Here is a 21,512-nt window from a genome sequence, read left to right on the forward strand (position 1 = left end):
CTATACATGAAACTCCATATATATTAAAAATGTGTGTAAAATGGTTTATGTTTCATTCTGCAGACACGATGACTTGAAGGAAATGCTGGACAGTAATAAGGACTCCCTGAAGTTGGAGGCCATGAAGAGGATTGTTGCTGTGAGTTGTTCTTTTCTTCATCTGTGTGACAACATTATCATGTGCTGAGATTAGCAAAATAATACTATCTTCTTATCTTTCACAGATGATAGCACGAGGAAAGAATACATCGGATTTATTTCCAGCTGTTGTGAAAAACGTGGCCTGTAAGAATATTGAGGTGAGGTGAAAAAAGGTTATGGTGGCACTTACTGACAGATGTCACACAATGACAATACACAGCAGTACAGGGATAGTCAGTGTATGCTCACAGATGTCTGGATACCATGGAGAAGACGAGAAAACATCAACTTAGTGCGAAAAATGAGAGACGCACAAAAACATATCCTGTGGCAATAGGAGGCAAGGAGTACAAGATATAAAAAATTCTTATCTGTAAGCTTAGTTGTATTACTTTTTGTTATTGTAATCCCTAAGTAATATTGGCTTTTCATTATTTCTTCTTCTGATACCAAGGGCGTATCACTGTAAATTAAACCATTTTCCAAATGTATCCGAATGTCCTATTAAGCTGTTAGAAAGAGTCTAGTCAAGCACACCCTAAATTAAGAGCTTATATGTCTTGTTTTTTAGGTGAAGAAATTGGTTTACGTCTATTTGGTTCGTTATGCTGAGGAGCAACAGGATCTGGCTCTTCTCTCCATTTCCACCTTTCAGAGAGGCTTAAAGGTTGGTTAAGCATCAATAATGTCACCAACATCGGGACTCAGTTCTGAACTTCTTTAATCTTTACTAGCATGTTTTTTTGCTTACCCTCTTCCAGTTGCTTTTTCCTTTGTAGGTTAAGAGTTTGTTTACCCCAACCTATGCTCCCTATAATGCATGCATGGTGTGTGTTGTGAAGGGCCATGCATTGTTACAATGCATTGCACAGTTGTTTTCTATGTATCCTTGCGCGGATCTATGCTAGCCTTTCATTTTTACCCCAGAGCAGGGGTCTCTAAACTTTCTAAACAAAGGGCTAGTTTACTGTCCTTCAGACTTGGGGGGGGGGGGGGCCAGAGTGGCCAGTGGAAGTAGAAAATGCCCCAGCATTAGTGGGAGTAAAAAAAAAAAAAAGGTGCCTGTAGTCAGTAGAAGGAGGAATAGTGCTCTATCATTGGTATTAGTGGGAGGAATAGTACCCCATTGCTGGTGTCAGTGGAAGGAGAAATGTCCTATTGTTGGTGTCAGTGAGAGAAATGGTTCCCCGCTGTTGGTGTCAATGGAGGGAATGGTGCCCCCTTGTTGGTGTCAGTGGGAAGAATAGTGCTCTGGCGGCTGGAAAAAAGGCAAGCACAGACCACAGTTTGGAGACTTCTTCCCCAGAGGAACCCTTTACATTTTTTTCAGGTCTCAAAAAAACCCTGCTAAAATTCATTGGAGGTCAGAGAGAAAATTGCCCCTTACATTTGTGGCCAGCGGAAACAATTCCCCCCTTACAGACAACTAAAAAGATCATTGATGTCAAGCAGCTGGCTCTGCCAAGTGGCATTGGCCCTAGACCATCAAATTGGAGGTCAATCAGCCACAGCTCAGGGAACCTCTAGTAACCTTCAGAGAAACCCTGGTTGAGAATGGCTGAGCTATGCAGATCAGCCAGTGGACATGGTATGAATGAGCCATAAAAGGCTCACTCAACTAATCCCTCCTGCCACCTCCTCAATAGAATATACTGATCTTTTCACCCTCCTGTTTTGATCTGTACAGTCATTGAGAGCAAAGCACAATACCCAGCACTTCTGTGTATTGCTGAGCGTGTGACTTGGCGCAGGAGCAACGAAACGTATGCTGCAGGGGAGGTGGGCAGTTAGGTGACCCCTTTCACTGTACTCTACATGGATCGCTTTAGACTCTGTGTTATTATATAGTGTAATATCAAATTAAGGTTTAATTAACAGTGTTTAACAGATTTGGGGAAAATAAAAAGAACAATTATTAGATAAATAACTTTGTTCTGTAGGTTACCATTAAATGAAAAAGTGATTGCACCAAATTGTTTAGACCTCACTTACAGTTAGGTTCATATACAGTATCTCACAAAAGTGAGTACACCCCTCACATTTTTGTAAATATTTTATTATATCTTTTCATGTGACAACACTGAAGAAATTACACTTTGCTACAATATAAAGTAGTGAGGTACAGCTTGTATAACAATGTAAATTTGCTGTCCCCTCAAAATAACTCAACACATAGCCATTAATGTCTAAACCGCTGGCAACAAAAGTGAGTACACCCCTAAGTAAAAATGTCCAAATTGGGCCCAATTAGCTATTTTCCCTCCCGGTGTCATGTGACTCATTAGTGTTACGACCCCAAACACACTCCCAAAATGACCACTGCATGTATCAGGCTCCTACTTACCAGACCGGCGAGTCCTGTCGGGCAGAGGGTAGGCTCCCTTACCCTCCGACTATCGGCCCCCTGATAGAGTAAACAGGGGGTACAACAGTACGGAGTGGTATGAAGGCCTGTATGGCTGTTCAGGTATTGCTGTCCGGGTGTCACAGGGTTAACTGTAGCAAAGACTGAGTAGACTGGAGCACCTTCACTGAGCAGAGCAGGCTGGACAACAGGCAGGAAGACTGCAGACAGGCTGACAGGATCCCAGGGAGCAGGCAGATGGATGGTCAGGAGACAGGCCGGGTTTGGCAACAGGCAGACGGCAGAGGTACAGTGGAACAGGCAAGCGGATGGTCAAACAAGCAAAGGTCGGTGCAGGCAGAGTTCAGAGAGTGGTCGGGGGACAAGGCCGGGTCAGTAGGTATAACAGGAACAAACAAGGTACACGGTCAGGCTCTGGAACTACTAGCTGTTGATTAGGCAGCACTGGTCACCAGAACTCACTGGCTTAAATAGGGCTTTTGGCGCCAAACGACGTGCACGCGCGCGCCCCGGCACACACAGGCACGCGCGCCCGCCAGCGCCCGCGCGCGCGCCCCCGCACACCGGCGTGCACAGTGGAACGATCCCGGACACACACACCGGCGCCGCGAGGAGCCCGCACGGCGAGGTCCGCAGAAACGCGCGCGCTAGCGCGCGCCAGCGCGCGCCTACGCGCGCCGACGCACCCTGACGCACACCACCGCGGGCGCCCCGCCTGCCAAGGTAAGAACCCTGACAGCATGGCTAAAGAAGCTGAGGGTAAAGGTGATGGACTGGCCAAGCATGTCTCCAGACCTAAACCCTATTGAGCATATATGGGGCATCCTCAAACGGAAGGTGGAGAAGCGCAAGGTCTCTAACATCCACCAGCTCCGTGATGTCATCATGGAGGAGTGGAAGAAGACTCCAGTAGCAACCTGTAAAGCTCTGGTGAACTTTATGCCCAAGAGGGTTAAGGCAGTGCTGGAAAATAATGGTAGCCACACAAAATATTGACACTTTCGGCCCAATTTGGACATTTTCACTTAGGGGTGTACTCACTTTTGTTGCCAGCGGTTTAGACATTAATGGCTGTGTGTTGAGTTATTTTGAGGGGGCAGCAAATTTACACTTAGGCTTATGAATGGTTTGCACCTTGAGTTGAACCCTCTGTATTTGCTCTCGTGAAGTCTCCTCTTGATTGTAGACTTTGACAATGATATGCCCACCTCCTGGAGAGTGTCCTTCACTTGTCTGGATGTTGTGAATGGGTTTTTCTTTACCATAGAGAGGATCCTGCGATCATCCACCACTGCTGTCTTCTGTGTAACTCCAGGACTCTTTATGTTGCTGAGCTCACCAGTGCATTCTCCTTTTCTCTGAGTGTACCAAACTGTTGATTTGGCCACTCCTAATGTTGCTGCTATCTCTCTGATGGATTTGATGGATTTATTTTATTTTTGAAGCCTTAAAATGGCCTGTTTCACTTGCATGAACAGCTCTTTTGAACACATGATGTAGGTTTGCAGCAATAGATTCCAACTGCAAATACCACACTTAGAATCAACTCCAGACCTTTTACCTGCCTAATTTATGAAGAATTAACAAAGGAGTAGCCCACACCTGGCCATGAAACAACTTTTGATTCAATTGTCCAAATACTTTTGGTCCCTTGAAAAAGGGGGGATGGCTATTCTTAAGAGCTGTAATTCCTGCACCCTTCCTCCGATTTGGATGTACATACCCTCTAATTAAACCTGAGAGTGTGCACTTTCAGTCCATATTCATTATATAACTCTAGCTTGAAAATGTTTTGGTAAATACCTGAAAAAAACTAAAATTGTGCCTGTGTCCAAATATATGTGGACATAACTGTATAGTCCATCAATCAGGCAAATTACAGGATTTTAAATATAATTGTTCTGTGTTAGGAAGTTTACTATTTGAATACTGCAATGGAGCAAAGGAGAAACATTAAAATTACAACAGCTGTCAGAGAACGCGATTAACTAATGATTATTGCTGTTGTGTCTTTTCTTCAGTTCAAAACCTCTGCTTTGAAGCTCAATCTTTCACATTCGACTAACAAAGATTTTGGTGGTACAGCTTAAGCCAGGTCAGGTAGCCCAATCCACACATTATGGGCACCTTTGTGCTTACAAAAAATAGTTGAAAGGATAAGTTGAAAGGATATTGAATACTTTTTGCCATGTAATTAAGACATTTTGTAACAAGAAGATCAGATTTCCCTGTAATTTCCCTAATTACATTCTGAAAGGTGGGGGGGGGGGGTTCATTGTTGGAAAGAAAATGGGGTTGGAATCAAGCCTATCCCTTCTGCTTGCAAGCTGACATTATTTAATAATTTAAATGTCATGAGGCAAATGTCTATTTATCAGGAACTGTGACCTTGTGTTCCTGCTAAAACCTTTTTCATATTTTTATCGTTATTTGATATTTGTGCTGATAAAAAGAGGAATTAGTAATGAGATAAGAAGCATTATGTTTTCTTTTGCAGGACCCCAACCAACTGATCCGAGCCAGTGCTCTCCGTGTTCTCTCCAGTATCCGTGTGCCAATCATTGTACCCATTATGATGCTTGCAATAAAAGAGGCAGCTTCTGACATGTCTCCCTATGTGCGCAAAACAGCAGCACATGCTATACCCAAGCTGTATAGGTAACAAGATTATTGTTATTGCATGCAATCAGTCTAACCTAATCTGTTTTACAAACACATCAAGGTCAACAAAGCTAATAGGGGGGCTGGAGGACCTCAGTTATGAGGAACAACTATAAATATTAAACTTTATTCTCCCTGGACAGGAGGCACTTAAGGGGGATATGATTCCAATATAAAACTCCTTACATATGGACTCTAGGATTGAGAGGAAACTATTTAACCTAAAGAAGACATGCCGGCACACATTGAAGTTGGAGGAGAGGTGATTCAATGTTAAGGCGTTCTTTACAGTTAGAGCTGTAAGGATGTGTAACTCCCTTCAATAGTTGGTGGAGTCAACAGGGAGTGTAGCTAAATTCAAAACATTTTTAGATATGTTTCTTAGCGAAATCAGTGTACAGGGATATGGAAAAAGGTAGTGACATAAACACATACATGTGCGCACACACACACCTTCAGGTTTTTTTAAGCAAACATACTTGAGTGGTTGCTACAGACTGCACCACTGTTTCTGGCTAGCACTGATGTCAGAACCCGCAAGAGATAGCTGGTCAAGTTTAGGGGGCTTTAACACTAGTGCCGGATCCAAGTAAGGCATAGACAACATCATGATTTAAAGCAATGTGGAGGGTCAAATGCTAGTTGAGGGAAGCCAGTCAGGACTAGGGATCAAACCGATGTGATAATTGTGAAACAAGATAACTAGGATACATAGAGAAACAGCCATAGATTAGAGATTGTGTCACTAGTGGGTGGCAATGGCTCACCATTAGGAAGTAGGACCTGAGAATACCTGGTTTTCTCTAGAACGCCTACCAGTAACCTCCAAAAACTCCTACCCGTGGAGATCGAGTTGCGTAGTTGACATTTTCAGGCTGCAGCCCTCGCTGGTGTACAGCAGAGAGATAGAAACATAGGGACTAACACAAGCAGACTCCAGATAAGACAACAGATACGTTCTTAGAAAGTTGTTAGAAAAAAATCACACAGACTCTGAAGTAAATTTAGCAAATAGCGTGGGACTAGAAGGTCGCCAGAAAAGCAGACAGACACTCAAGACTAGAGATAGACAAAGAAAAATAGATCAGAAGAATGCTGGGTGCAACCACACAACGACAGAAGCAATCAGAGGGCTTGCACTGGAACAGAAGGATACCAGAAGGACAAATTAAGGCTAAATACTTAGGGCACAGAAAAAATACAGAGCTGAACACAGAAGCTGGCCGTGGATCAGATCGGCATGTTTCAGTAAGAGGCAAATGGGCACACCTTATTAAAGCGGTTCTTCGCTCTGTGTCAGCAGATACAAATACTGTAGCTGCTTACTTTTCATTATATGGACACTCACCTGTCGAGGGGTCCAGTGCCGCAATCACCTGAACCACACAATCACCTTCTTTACCGATCTTTTGGTTCCCAACACCAGCATTTTTACTGTGGGCAGCTGGCTGTGATTCCTTGTGGTTTCACGACTGGCTGCCCTCTGCGCATACACGAGCCCCGCTGCACCTTGTGAATGGTCCTGCCACCTTCTGGGACCTGTGATGTGTCCCAGAAGGTTGCGGGGGGAGAACTGCCACTGCGATCCAACCAGAAGTAGGAGCAGGTACCTGTCAAAGCAGAAATCGGTCCCCCCACCCTAAAAAAAGGTGCCAAAAACAGGAAAGGGGGGGCATAAAGCTGAATTTCCCCTTTAGGGTAAAGTTTCACTTTAATGCCGCGTACACACGAGCAGACTTTTCGAGGGACCGAGTCCGGCAGACAATTTGACTGTCTGTGGGCTTCATCGGACCTGCAGCGGACTTTTTCGGTCGAAAATCTGACGGACTTTAGATTTGGAACATGTTTCAAATCTTTACGTCGGAACTCCGCCGCACCCAGTTCCTATGAAAAAGTCAGCTCGTCTGTATGCTAGTCCGACGGACGAATAACGACACTAGGGCAGTTATTGGCTACTGGCTATCAACTTCCTTATTTTAGTCCGGTCGTATGTCATCACGTACGAATCCGTTGGACTTTGGTGTGATTGTGTGTAGGCAAGTCCGTTTATTCAGAAAGTCCGTTGGAAGTCCATCGAAAGTCCGTCGGTTAGTCCTTCGGACCAGTCCGGTTGAAAAGTCCGCTTGTGTGTACGCAGCATAAATAGCAGCAAATATGGTGGAAATGCCGCACAGGTGAGATTGGTATGGAACAGTTTAAAAGCTAACACTGATATATGTGTGGTTATCATACCAATATTTTATTTCATTCTTTATTATGATGAGGTTTAAAACAAATATGAGTTTAGAGCATATCTTTTCTTTTTAATCAAGTAAATTTGAAACTATAAAATACACCTACCTGCCTGTTCGCAATCCTCTGTAGAATGTACATTGAACTGCACATGTGCAGCTCGGTTTACATTGCTCCATAGTGCCTTTGTGCTAGAATTACCTGCACTCCTGAGTGTGTACTGGAGTAAAGTCATCTTGTGCTGGCCAATCAAGACAACCAAAGACCGGCACCCAGAAGAAGCCAGGAAGAAGATGAGGGACCTTACAGGGGTCAGACCATTGAAGAAGAGGTAAGTATTTTCTGACTTTAGTTCCATTTTATATCTCCTTATGCTTTGCTTAACCTCTTGTCACCCACTTAGCTTAATGGTGTGCTGGCAAAGAGGGTGGGTTGTATTGCCCACACAATACACATATGTATTCATGGACAGCCAAGGTTTCTGTGCTCTGTGCTTGCTTCCAGCACAGCGGTCAGAGACAACCATCAGTCTCTCAGTATGATTGAGAGCTGGCGGGATGGGCTCCCGAGCCTGTGGCCATTGTGAGAGAAAATCACAGTGGTCACGTGATCGGCAAGTCCGTTCCGCACTTTGGGAAATATCAGATTTGGGTAGACTGACTCTTTATATAGCACAAATCTGCCATTATGTTGCTCCTAACGTGACCTAGAGCTGCACAATTAATCGTTAAAAAATCGTGATCTCGATTCACCTCCCCTGACGATCTCTCCTGCAGAGTTTGCCGATTCTTTCATTTAAACAAGTGGAGAGATTATCTGCTCACTCAGCTGTCAAAAGAAAACATCCGGGCAGTCTGCCAAGTTTAGAACTTGAAACATTGTAACTAACTTCCTTCTTAGATCAAAGTGATAAACTTCTCTGTGTAAACAAATAACCTGGGCAATCTGCCAAGTTTTAAACAACGTGTAAATGCAGGAAGTTTAACCACTTAAAGTCTAAATCTTTTTCTGACACTTCTTTCTTAAGTTAAAATCAATATTTTTTGCTAAAAAAAATTACTTGGAACCCCCAAACATTAGAGAATATCTATCTATCTATCTATCTATCTATCTATCTATCTATCTATCTATCTATCTATCTATCTATCTATCTGTCTGTCTGTCTGTCTGTCTGTCTGTCTGTCTGTCTGTCTATCTGTCTGTCTGTCTGTCTGTCTGTCTGTCTGTCTGTCTATCTGTCTGTCTATCTGTCTGTCTATCTGTCTGTCTGTCTGTCTGTCTGTCTGTCTGTCTCTCTGTCTATCTATCTATCTATCTATCTATCTATCTATCTATCTATCTATCTATCTATCTATCTATCTATCTATCTATCTATCTATCTTTAGCAGAGACCCTAGGGAATAAAATGGCAATTGCTGCAATATTTTATGTCACACTGTATTTGCCCAGCGGTCTTTCAAATGCAATTTTTTGGGAAAAAATACACTTCAATAAATTAAAAAAAAAACGAAACAGTAAAGTTAGCACAACTTTTTTGTTTTAATGTGAAGGATGATGTTACGCCGCAAGAATCGTGAGAGAATCGTGATCTATCCTCTAAGCAAAAAAATCGTGATTCTCATTTTAGCCAGAATCGTGCAGCTCTAACGTGACCTTTGTTTAAAGATCTATTGATTTTCATAATATAGACAAGGAGCATTTTTTTTCTAATATGGGTACAAGCAAGGAAGCTTTTGCCAATGTTTGTAATATTGTTTTCTATTCCTTATGTCACACAGCAATTTATAACTACGGAGTCATCCTTCTTAGTGCTTCTGTTGCTGGGAAAAAAATTGAATTTCAGTCATTGAAATGTCTGTTTTGTTGTGATTGTAATCATTTGAAGCTAAGTTGCTGAGCAACTCATTTTTAAAAAAAACAACTGGAATAAGCTACAATCCTCAGCTTCAGTAGCTATTCATGCTATCCAGTGTAACTGCAATGCATCAGTTTGTAGCTCCATTTAGCAGCATTGTAGCTGCTACTAAATGCTAAAGAAAGTAATTATGGATATTTGTAGCTGCTCCAAATCTCTGCTACAAAGTTGTTGGCATGACATGGCCTTTTCATAATTCTTTTCTCTCTAAGGCCTCTTGCACACTGCACCTTGAAAATGCTCAGTACAGCTTATTTTTTTACTGAGCTAAAGTACAGCCCATTAATTGTAATGTGCCTATGCACACAGTCGCATAAACAAAAGCCGTGCATTCTTCAGTAAAATTAAAATAGAAAAATCAACATTTTTGGTCAGTAATTTACGGCTCATGTGCGCAAATTCGCACAAATACACGTGATTGTGTGCAAATGATCATTTAAATACTGCAGAACAAGAATGCGAGAATAAGTTTGCACGAAAATGCGTGCACATTTGCCAGACGCATATGCGCGAAAATGCGCGCAAATACATACAAAAAAGAAAAATCTTCTGAAAAAGTAGATGCTCAAACAGGAGTATTGTGTGCAAGAGGCCTAAGGCCTCATGTACACTGCTGCTGGTAAACGGACGTTTAGGAGCAGTTGGGCGTTTTTTTTCAGCTGCCCCTGAACCCTCCTCTACGTTATCTTATCAGTACATGTAAACAGGGTCGTTTATAGTCGTTTCTAGGCAGTTGAGTGTAGAAGCATTTTTTGTAAAGCAAAGAAATGCGTTCAGGCCGGATGTTCAGAGGCATTTGAAACGCCAAATGCCTGTAACAGCTTGTAAACGCAAGTAAACGCGGTAACTCACGTTTAGCTCGTTTACAGGTGTTTTTAATGGAGATACATTTTTAACTATTTGAAAAAAAATTGTTAAAAACGCTCCTAAACGCAAACGTGCCTAAACGCGGCATGTAAAGGCAAAACTGATGTTTTTAATCGTCGGTAACTATTTGTCAACTTAAATCGTCCAGGGGAGGTTTTAAAAAGTCCCGTGTACATTCAGCCTTACTTAGATTTTTACTCATTTTCTCCTGTGTGCAGCTTGGACTCAGACCAGAAAGACCAGCTCATTGAAGTAATAGAGAAACTGTTATCAGACAAAACAACAGTAAGTATAACATCTTTATATGGTTGATAGTATATTCGCCTTTATTAATAGTTGTATTTTATACATTGAAACTCATCAGCTCAACTTAATGTTCCAAATAGCTGAGAATATTACCATGTACACACAGTGGTTGTAAACCCCATTCATAAAATTTGACCTAGGCACATATATCTGTAGTTTTACTTATCTTTCTCCAAAGCTCTAAGTGCCATGTCTTTCTGCTGCTCCGTTCCTCTCCGTTCCCAACACAGGAGATAACAGCAGCTGAAAAGTTGTGTCAAGAGAGGTGGATAAGCAGATAGCTTGTCTATTCACAGTACAGCTCTGCATGCTCCTTCGTTCCTCTGCCTATGTGGAGTGGGAGTGTGTGTCCCTTTCCTCCAATTGGCTCACACACGGTTTAAGCCCAGACTCCACACCCACTGCTCGAAGAGAAAGAAAGATTTGTAACATGATCTGCACTTTCTAAAGAGTGTAGTACGGGAAACACAGCAGATATACAAGTAAAACTTATGTAGAGAGATTTGTTTCATCTCTGTGTATCATCTGAGGCTGTTCACTGATTATAGAAGAGGGTTTATATCCACTTTAACCGCTTTCCGACCAGCCGCCATCATTATACCGGGGACAAGGTGGCTCGTACCCGCAAATTGGTGTAGCTGTATCTCGGCGCGGGAACTCGCTTTTGTGGGTGGGCATGTGCCGCCGGAGGCACGCACATGCTCCCATTGGCCAGCGGGGGAGCCACCTGCGATCGTTCCCCGCAGTGACAGAACGGGGATCTGCCCATGTAAACAAGGCAAGTCTCCATTCTGACAGGGGAGATCACACAGATCCTGTCTTTCTGCTATACAGTCCCCCATACAGTTAGTAAACACACTGAGGGAACACATTTAACCCCTTGATCGCCCCTGATATTAACCCCTTTCCTGCCAGTGTCATTAGTACAATAACATGCATATTTTTAGCACTGATTATTGTAATAATGTCACTGGTTCCCAAAAAAGTGTAAAAAATGTCAGTGAGGTGTCCGATCTGTCAGCCACAATATCACAGTCCCACTAAAAACCACTGATCACCTCCATTACTATTTAAAAAAAATAAAATAAATAAAATGCCATAAATCTAACCCCCTATTTTGTAGACGCAATAAATTGTGCACAAACCAATCAATATATGCTTATTGCGATTTTTTTAGACCAAAAATATGTAGTAGAATACATATTGGCCTAAACTGATGAATAAATCATTTTTTTAAGTATTTTTTTGGAAAAGGTTTTATAGCAGAAAGTAAAAAAATTTGTTTTGTTTTTTTCAAAATTGTCGCTCTTTTTTGTTTATAGCGCAAAACATAAAAAACGGGAAAAAAGGACATCAATTTTGTTTGATTACAGCACCGGACGACCGCGCAATTGTCAGTTTAAGCGAGGAGACTTGCCTTGTTTACATGGGCAGATCCCGAGGGCTTTCACACTGGAGCAGTGCGCTTGCGGGACGTTAAAAAAAGTCCTGCAAGCAGCATCTTTGGGGCAATTTAGGAGCGGTGTATACACCCACATGTGTGACTCTATAGTCACATGGGCTGTTCAGATGTGATCGGGAGGAAATGCTCAGCATAGAAACGCACTGAAAACTGAGCATGTGCAGACTTGCCACTACAGTTGCAAAATGCCATGGTGAATTGGGGTCATGGACAGGAGGTGGAGATAGAGAGCAGCACGATCAACCAGGTTTGCAGCAGAATACAGAAAAAGATTCTCATAGTGACTGAGTGAGTATGAACAGCATGTAATACACCATTTGTTGGTAGTTTTTATGATGTGGGTTTAGTGACAATTTTGCATACATTAGGGTTGATTTACTTTAGGGCAAATGGACTGTTCACTTTGCAGGAGAATTCGATCCACCGCACTTACTGATTATGATTATGATTGTGATCATCCAATCATGTGGATGATGTGAACTACTGAATGCCAAAAGCTTTTAATCTTGGGCACACCCAGAAAGCTTGGAACAAGTCCACATTTCGGACAGCTAGAGGTGGAGCCAATGCCCATAAGGTGTGGTGTGGAGATATATAAAAATGGTGAAAAAGCTGAAGCATCATTTTGTGGCACATTGTGGCTTTAACCACTTGCTTACTGGGCACTTAAACCCCCCTCCTGTCCAGACCAATTTTCAGCTTTTAGCGCTGTTGCACTTTAAATGATAATTGCGGGGTCATACAACACTGTACCCAAATGAAATTTTTATTATTTTTTTCCCCACAAATAGAGCTTTCTTTTGGTGGTAATTAATCACCTCTGCGGTTTTTATTTTTTGTTAAAAAATATGAAAAAGCCCGAATTCTTAAAAAAAAAAAAAAAAAGTATATTTTTTTTATATTTTGTTATAAGATTTTGCAAACAGGTAATTTTTCTCTTTCATTGATGTATGCTGATGAGGCAGCACTGATGGGCAATAACAGGTGGCAGTGATGGGCACTGATGGGTGGCAGTGATAGGCACTGATGGGTGGCAATAATGGGCACTGATTGCTTACACTGATGGCAGCACTGCTAGGTGGCACTGATTGGCACCACCGGTGGGCATTGATAGGTTGCACTTGTGGGCATTGATAGGTGGCACTGCTGGGCACTGTGGGCACTGGCAGGTGGCACTGGCAGGCACAGATGAGGCAGATGTGCCTCCTTCCTCTTCGGGACCGATGTCCCTTTAACATAAGTCGGTGATCAGCTTTTTTTTCTCCTCGCACTGTCAGCGTGAGGAGAGAAAAAAAATGATTACCGAGCTTTTGTTTACATCATGTGATCAACTGTCATTGGCTGACAGCTGATCACATGGTAAGAGGCCGGGATTGGCCCCTTACTCGGATCTGTGATCACCCAAGTCTCCATGGTTCGGTGATCACAGCGCGCGCCCTGCGGGGTGCACGCGGGGTGCGTGCACAGGGGAGGACGTCCTATGACGGCCTCCCGGAAATTGAGGTCCACGCTGTGGCCATCATTCGGCTATGGCCCGGACCTCAACTGGTTAACCATGCTCCAAGATGTGGAAGAGTATCAACTGGAAGGTGAGGGAATCTCCTAGTCCATTTGTTAAAGCGGTATTAAACCCAAAACTAAAAATTTAATATATTACAGCTTACCAATCATTAAATGTTGTGGCTGCATTAGTTTTCTTCCCTCTGTTGTCACCTGATGATCTGGCCAGAAACACACCTCCTGTATTAAAGTGCACCCACTCTGGAGAAAGGAGCACATTGGGGCACAGCAGACAGCAGCATTGTCAGACTAGGGGGAGGGGAGTGTTATATATACTAGCAGGTTTAAATACACTAACAAATTGAAGCCAAACTCCCGCTAACACTAAGCAGTTACAGAAAACAGTTTTTGGGTGATCATTGCAAACATCCGTGTCAGTGGCTGGATCGTCAGATGAAAATAAATGAAAGAAAGCCTAAAAAAGAAAATTAATGCAGACATTACATCTAAGAATTAATAATCTGCAATATAATAAATGTTTGCTTTTGGGTTTAATACTACTTTACGGACAGTCGTTGGAGAGGTGTAATCCAGCAGTTACCGAAAACAGCTTTTATACTTAGGTATTGGGTATCCTAAAAGCGTGCGCAATGAGTATTCCCAGACCTGCTAAGAAAATGTTTTAATGGTTGAAGCAATGTAACGTTTTTGGGGGTGGTTTCAAATAGAAATGCAGTTTTTTGGGGACGTTTTTGTAATTTTAATGTACCATAAATTTTATATTTCTAAGCATCCCACAGGAAAGAATGGATTAATGGGCCTGAGACAGCAAGAAGCGAGTGAGCACTGATCCACAGATAAGACTTGTTTTTGAAAAAAGCAGAAAAATGTGATGAAACCTCTTCACATCTAACATACAGTAATCGACCTTCATAAACAACAAATGGAGCAGATGGGATTTTGGATGTTGTGGCCTTAGATCTTGGCAGATCACGATGCTTTCAGTGACATTGCTCAAAACATTTACTGCCATTATCATTAGCTGATAGTACAGGGAGCTAATTTTTCAGGAATTTAGATTGATGTAATTATTGTAGGTGACTAAGTGCTTTTCTAGGCCTGACCCTTTTATTTTTTTCCCAAGTTGGTTGCAGGCAGTGTTGTGATGGCATTTGAAGAGGTCTGCCCTGAACGCATTGATTTGATCCATAAGAACTACCGTAAGCTGTGCAACTTGCTGATTGATGTAGAGGAATGGGGGCAAGTGGTAATTATCAACATGCTTACACGCTACGCAAGGACCCAGTTTTTGAACCCCAACCAAAATGTAAGTACCTTATAGACTATATGCAATTAGTGGACCTCCAGCTGTTGCAGGCATAGCAAGACTCTGACAGCCACAAGCATGATACCCAGAGGCAGAGGCATGATGGGACTTGTAGTTTTGCAACAGCTGGAGGTCCGCTAATTGCATATCCCTGTGTAGACCAACTCACATTACAGACCATGTTAATTGTTCACTGCTCCAATTTACTAGAATGAACTACAGATGATTTTGTTGTTTAAAGCAGTTGTAAAGGCAAGATATTTTTAACCTTGAAGTGATGTTAAAGTCAATAAAAAAAAAAAAAAAACATGTTATACTTACCTGCTCTGTGCAGCAGTTTTGCACAGAGCAGCCCAGATCCTCCTCTTCCCAGGTCCCCCGCTGCAACTTCTGGCCCCTCCCTCCTGTCAAGTGCCCCCAGAGCAAACAGCTTCCAATGACGTCACCCAAGCAGGCTCGCTGCCAAGCTACGACTTTGTGTGTTCATTCACACACAGAGGCACGGCTTAGCCCCGCCCCCTCTCTCTCCTCATTGGCCCACCGACTGTGATTGACAGCAGCTGAAGCTAATGCCTCCCGCTGCTGTCTTAGCCAGTGAGGAGGGAGAGTCCCCAGGAGGCCGAGGCTCTGGTGCACATCGATGGATCGCGATGGGGCTTAGGTAAGTATTAGGGAGAGCTAGGGGGCTGCTGCACAGAGAGGGTTACCTTCATGCATAGAATAAATGAAGGTAAAAAACCTTCAGCCTTCACAAACATTTTAATGCATTTCCTGCATTAAGGTACAAAATATTCCCAATATTTTTATTGCATTCTCCCTTTCCCCTCGTAAATACCTACCTGAGTCCTCACTCGATCCAGAGCTGTGCCCACCTGTAACATCTCTCTCCTCTCTCTCCCTGGACTCAGAGGTCATTGGCTCCTGCTGCTGTCAATCAAATCCTGTGAGGAGTGAGCAGGCAGCAGGGCAAGCCATACTGTGTGAGTCTATGAATGCACATATTGCAAGCAGCCGAGAGCACCAGCGGGGGGCCCCCAGAAAAAAAAGCTTCAGGGCCACGCTGTGTAATATCATTGCACAGAGCGGGTGAGTATACAATGTTTATGGTTTAAAAAAAAAAAAAAACAGTCATCTGTTAAAACCGCTTTAATTCTCCAATTACGTTTCCTTCTTTTTACAGATACTAATTTTACTGTGACCACCTATGTAAATAACTAACAATTGATAGCACTTTTTGAGCCAAGACAACTTTCCTGTCTACCTCTCTTGTAGCCAAAACATTTCTTTTTTTTTTTTTATTAGTTACATAGTTAGTAAGGTTGAATAAAGACACCAGTCCATCCAGTTCAACCTGAGTGAGTGTGTGTATCTACAATTGTCCCTATCCCTGTACATTGCGTCTCATTAAGATGCTCATCTATTATATTATTATTTATTTAAGGTACCCATATAGCGCCATCAATTTACACATACATCATACCCTACCCTCAAGGAGCCCACAATCCAAGGTCCCTAACTCACATTCATATACTAGGGACAATTTAGACAAGATCCAATTGACCTACCAGCATGTCTTTGGAGTGTGGGAGGAAATCCACGCAGGCACAGGGAGAACATGCAAACTCCAGGCAGGTAGTGTCAGTGGTTGAGATTTGAACCAACGACCCTTTTTACTGCTAGGTGAGAGTGCTACCCACTACACCACTGTGCCACCCAAAGGATTAATTAATGATTAGAGTGGGGAAATGTTTAAACCCCTGTAAGTTTAGTTTTTGCTGTCTGTATCCCATCATGGAGATTTTCCATCACTTAAAGGGTAAACTGACCCAAGAATAAAATGTAATACATCGCATCTTACGAGCCCTTAGATGCGGTGACTGCATTGGCTTTCATTTTTCAGATTAAGAACATTTTCAGCAATAACAAAAAAAATCTGTTGATCTTGCCAGAAATTCATTGTCCCTGTCAATTCTTGTGACTTGGAAGCCTACACAATGTTACCTTTCTTTTGTAAACTACTTATTTCATGAACCCCATGTAATGCAGATGAATAAAGGAAAACATGTTTCAAGCTGGCCATAGACGGTTCAAATTTCAGCCGGTTCAGCAGGGACTGGTCGAGAATCAACCTGTCCATGTATGGACAGGTTGATTGTACCCAAGTCGATATATCGATTGACTTGGGTATAACCAGCATGCAATTATTGTCGGCAAGTCGACAACTATAGCTGTTAGCAATATTAACTGTGTGTTCTCTCAGCAGGAACGACAACCCCCCCTCCTTTGGGAGAACACAATGGCTCCACGCGAGGGATTCAAGTGATTTTCTTTTGCAGGAAAGGAAAAAGCACCATCTATGGCTGGCTTAAAGTCCAGCCTAGTTAGCAATCATGGCTCCTTCAATAGATACAGCAGAGAAGTGAGCATAGCCATCCAGGGACAGGAAATGTGTTATTCACAGCAAAAAAAGGAAAAAGAGCTGCCCTGAAAAAATAAACCTAATGCAGACACCTTATCTAAAAACTGGTAAGCTGAGATACATTAAATATTTGGTTTTGGTTAGGATACACTTTAATGTCCTAGGGACCAAAGAAGAAGTGAAAGGAAAACTCTTGAAAACAAGAGCTATCCCCTCTTAAACAATTGTTACAAGAACAAGTGTCCTCATCAAAAAAAGTTGCCCTCAGCTCTTGTTCTGATGATTTTTGGATTCCCTGTTCAAGGGTTCCTGACAGTTCACCACGACAAATACAGACAGTGATCCTACCTATCAGAAACATAGAGAGCATTAAAACTTTACTGGGGTGCTAACCCTTGCCTACTGTATCCAAAAAAAAAAAAAGTTTTGAGCTGTACATATACTTATCTTGCTGTGTGCTCTTAGGAATCTCTCCTTGAGGAAAATCCTGAGAAAGCCTTCTATGGTTCAGATGATGATGAAGCAGGAAAAGATGAAAAGGCAGAACCATCTTCTGTAGTGAAACGCAAGCCATATGTTATGGACCCAGACCACCGCCTCCTTCTCCGTAACACCAAACCTCTACTTCAGAGCCGCAATGCAGCAGTAAGAAACTACTTCTTTATACCTCCACTCAGTTAATTTAACAAAAGCAGAGAAGAAAACAACTGCACAGACCTCCCGATGTTCCTGCACTACATAGCTGTGATTTCATGTTTGCAATATTTGGAAGTTTGTGACCTGCTTTAAAGAGAATATGTGGGAACATAATGTAACCGAGTAATTCAAGCCTATCTTCAGCCAAAACATTTTTTTTCATAGTGTTGGATAGAAGAGGGAAGGTTTAGAACATTTCTTGGGTTTTTAGCGTTGTCTGTGTCTCGCTGGGGAAATTTTTCTATCAGATTCAGTATCTTGTCTGTGTCTCCATAGAGGAAATTTCTCTACTCTCCCTGTTCTAACACCCATCACCTGGGCAGGAAGTGAAAAAATTACTCTCATGGGGACAAAGATGGCAATACAATATTGACAGAGGTCCTAAATCTTCCTCACTCTCCCAGAAAAAATATTTTATTGCTTACTGTGTCCCTTTTGGGGGAGTTTCCTCTCACTTCCCCTTCTTTCTTATATCCATTAAATAAACAGGAAAAGGGGAGTTTTCCTGCACTACTTAAATAGACCAAGAGTGTGGAAAATCAAACAGATACACTGCAATAAAAAGCTGAAAGAAGTTCTAACCCACTCTGGCTAGAACTGCCTGTTACCTAATACAGGCAGTCTCCAAGTTACAAACATCCGACTTACATACGACACGTACTTAAGAACAAAGGCAGCGTGACGTCACGCTGGTCCTGGAAAACCGCCAGGCGGCCATATTGCTGCTCACCATATGCTGCCACCTACTGTCTGGCGGACCTGTCAGCAATCTCACATCACTACATGGCCAGTTAACCCTTCCCTATGCTATCCAAAATGTAAAAATATTTTTTTGGCTGGAGTTACTCTTAAAAAACGTACCTGTTCCCACTTACATACAAATTCAACTTAAGAACAAACCTACAGAATCTATCTTGTTTGTAACGCGGGGACTGCCTGTACATAATATGTAAAATATAATTTTAGTAATTGAGAGTTTTAACAAAGTTTTAATAATTTTTTGCAGGTTGTCATGGCAGTGGCTCAGCTATATTTTCATCTTGCACCGAAAGCAGAAGTTGGAGTGATAGCAAAGGCTTTGGTTCGATTGCTACGTAGTCACAGGTATTAGAGCAAATTTGGTCAATGATACGTTTAACAATGAATCCTGCTTTTTTGCTATTTTATGTCAGTACTTACCTGTAAGATACATGTATGTATTATGTATTGCTGCATTTAACTATTTTGTATGAACATTTCATTCTAACATGACCACTTACTCATACTTTGGGTGACTGCACAATATGTGGGAGTCAACCACACTTTGGAGCGGTCTTCAGAACCTTTTTAACATGCAGGAACCCTTAAAATAAAGTTTTGGTCCCAGGAACCACCCGATAATAATCACTATCTCTACAGCTCATGGTACATTATCATGATGGTCAGTGGGAAGAATGCTCCTTACATTTGTGGTCAGATAAGTTAACGACACCCCAGATGCAGTCCGTTTGCCTGCATCAGATAGCATGGTACAAAAGTACCATGCAATCCTGTCGTACTGTGTTTCCAAAAGTAGTGCATGCACTATTTTTTGTGAGATGCAGTGCGATTTGGGCCCATTCAAAATAAATGGGCTCAATTTGCATTGCACTAAATTGCATGTGTTGCACATTCCTGTGAGATTCGATTCGTAGTGTGAACCGGAGCTTACAGGTAAAAAGATCATTGGTGTCAGTGGTTAGTTATCTAAGAGGCAAAAATTGCTCATTGCTCAAGGGATCCCTAGCAACCCCTTGAAGAAACCTAGGGTACTTAGGAAGCCCTAGGGTTCCAAGGAACACTGGTTGAGAAAGGCTGCTTTAGAGTCTCTCACTATGTAAGTCAAAGTCTGTATTGTCCAGGGCGCTCCAGCTTTTCAACCTTCATAGCAGTGGGTACTATGCAGTAGTGTATTTAGGTTTTGTGCTGCCCTAGGCCTGACTAAACTCGTGCACCCCCTAATTTAAATATGACCCACCCCTTCCTAGCAAGGCCACACTCCTTGCTGTTTAAGGCCCGCCCTGAAATTTTCGAGTGGGACACTAGTTCTGAAGGCCTGGGGGGGAGGTTGTGGCAATGGATTCCCTTAATTTGCATAGATTTCCTCTAACTTTCTGTTTGGCTGTGGGGCAGGAAGTGAAGGGAAATCTCCGCAATGGGACAGGGATGGTAAAAAATAAACTAACGGGTTATAACCCTCCCTTACTCTAGCCAAAATGAAAAAAGTGTTGCCTATAGTTTTACTTTAAGCACAAATTTCTGTAAATTTTATGGAGAGGACTAAGAAGATATAACCATGCCAATGGTGCAGCAGAAAACATAGCACAGAGAGGAAGGTTTGTGGTCCTGGATGAGAGGACAGTCAAAATTAGAAGCGCCCCCCCCCCCCCCCCCCCCATAGTTGCAGAATGCCAGCCGCTCGCATACCGGAAGCAGTGAGGCCTCTTTATGGGGGCGCTAGACTAATTTGCCTCTCAGCCCAGTCCTCCCCATAAGATTGGTGCTTCACTAATAGTGTAGTGCAAGCCGGCAGGGACTCTTTCCGTGCTGCCTCCCTGCAAAGTGCTGCCCTAGGCCAGGATACAGCATTGGTACTATGGTGGAAAAATAATGGGCAGGACTATCATTAGATGGGAGGGCGATGCCAAAGCATGTACAGATTGCAGTATATACAGTATATGTACTGACTTACATAGAAGCAAAGAAGTGTCACCAGTACACCATGTAAAACCAAATGTAAAACTTTTATTTGTCACAAACAACACCCTGACATTTCAGGGCCACTGAGGACTTCTTTTTCAGGCAGCAGTCTAAGGAAAGTGTCCTGAGTGGCCCTGAATCGTTGCATTGTTGTTTATGACAAAAAATGTCCCAAATTTGACGTTGCATAGTGTGCTTGTAACACTTTGCTTCTTTAGTCGGTACATAGATATATGCAATCTCTAAATTCTTTTGCCGCCTTTTGGTGTTAACAGTTCTGTTGTTGCTGATATAAATAAACCTCTTCTGTATGTGTTGGATTTACCGCCTGCTCAGTTAGATAATAAACGTCTATAAAACATCAGAAAACAGAGCAGTGAAGGAACGCCCATAGCATCTTACTGATAGCACAGTCTTGTGATTGCCGCACTGTCTGCTTTAAACTAATTATTTGCAGGGGAATCACCCAGACATAGAACTGTCACTAGTCTGGTATCACTTGGACTGTCGGGTTTCCTGTTAAAGTTGCATGTTTCCAAGCTGCTGATCAGCTTTCACTGACCTGGAAAGGGAAACAAGATGCTGTGCTACAGTAACAGATGTCTGTCAAATCCGGACAAAAGAGGGGATCCAGCAGTTTGGAAACTGCATTAGACTAAGCTGATGTTCATTTCTTCATTGCATTTCTAGGCATATATAATGACTGATTGTAAAGTTTAAACCTGCAAGTGTTGAAGTGTGAATCTGTATACTACTGGGAGTGTGTGGTGCAACGAGACTATTATATATACAAATCATTCCAACTGTGATCATTTTATATTTTAATAATTTGGAAGAAAGTTAAACAGTTTATAAAAAATCTTTAGGGCAACATATTTATTTTTCTATAGCAATATAAAGAGG

At 42.3% G+C, this 21,512-nt stretch overlaps 1 protein-coding gene across 14 annotated transcripts in view; it reads left to right on the top strand.

Annotated features, from left to right (window-relative positions):
• AP3B2 (adaptor related protein complex 3 subunit beta 2) overlaps positions 1–21,512 on the top strand; it is a 128,647-nt gene that overhangs the window by 44,324 nt on the left and 62,811 nt on the right. For all 14 annotated transcript variants that reach the window (XM_073618954.1, XM_073618955.1, XM_073618957.1 and 11 more), the window contains exons 2-9: positions 64–139; positions 225–299; positions 713–808; positions 5,004–5,164; positions 10,400–10,466; positions 14,594–14,776; positions 17,661–17,840; positions 18,898–18,995. In XM_073618954.1, coding sequence (XP_073475055.1) covers positions 64–139; positions 225–299; positions 713–808; positions 5,004–5,164; positions 10,400–10,466; positions 14,594–14,776; positions 17,661–17,840; positions 18,898–18,995 — 936 coding nt within the window. The remainder of the gene's footprint in view (positions 1–63; positions 140–224; positions 300–712; positions 809–5,003; positions 5,165–10,399; positions 10,467–14,593; positions 14,777–17,660; positions 17,841–18,897; positions 18,996–21,512) is intronic.

This window comes from Aquarana catesbeiana, linkage group LG03, assembly GCF_042186555.1.
Source record: "Aquarana catesbeiana isolate 2022-GZ linkage group LG03, ASM4218655v1, whole genome shotgun sequence".
Classification (NCBI taxonomy): Eukaryota; Metazoa; Chordata; class Amphibia; order Anura; family Ranidae; genus Aquarana; species Aquarana catesbeiana.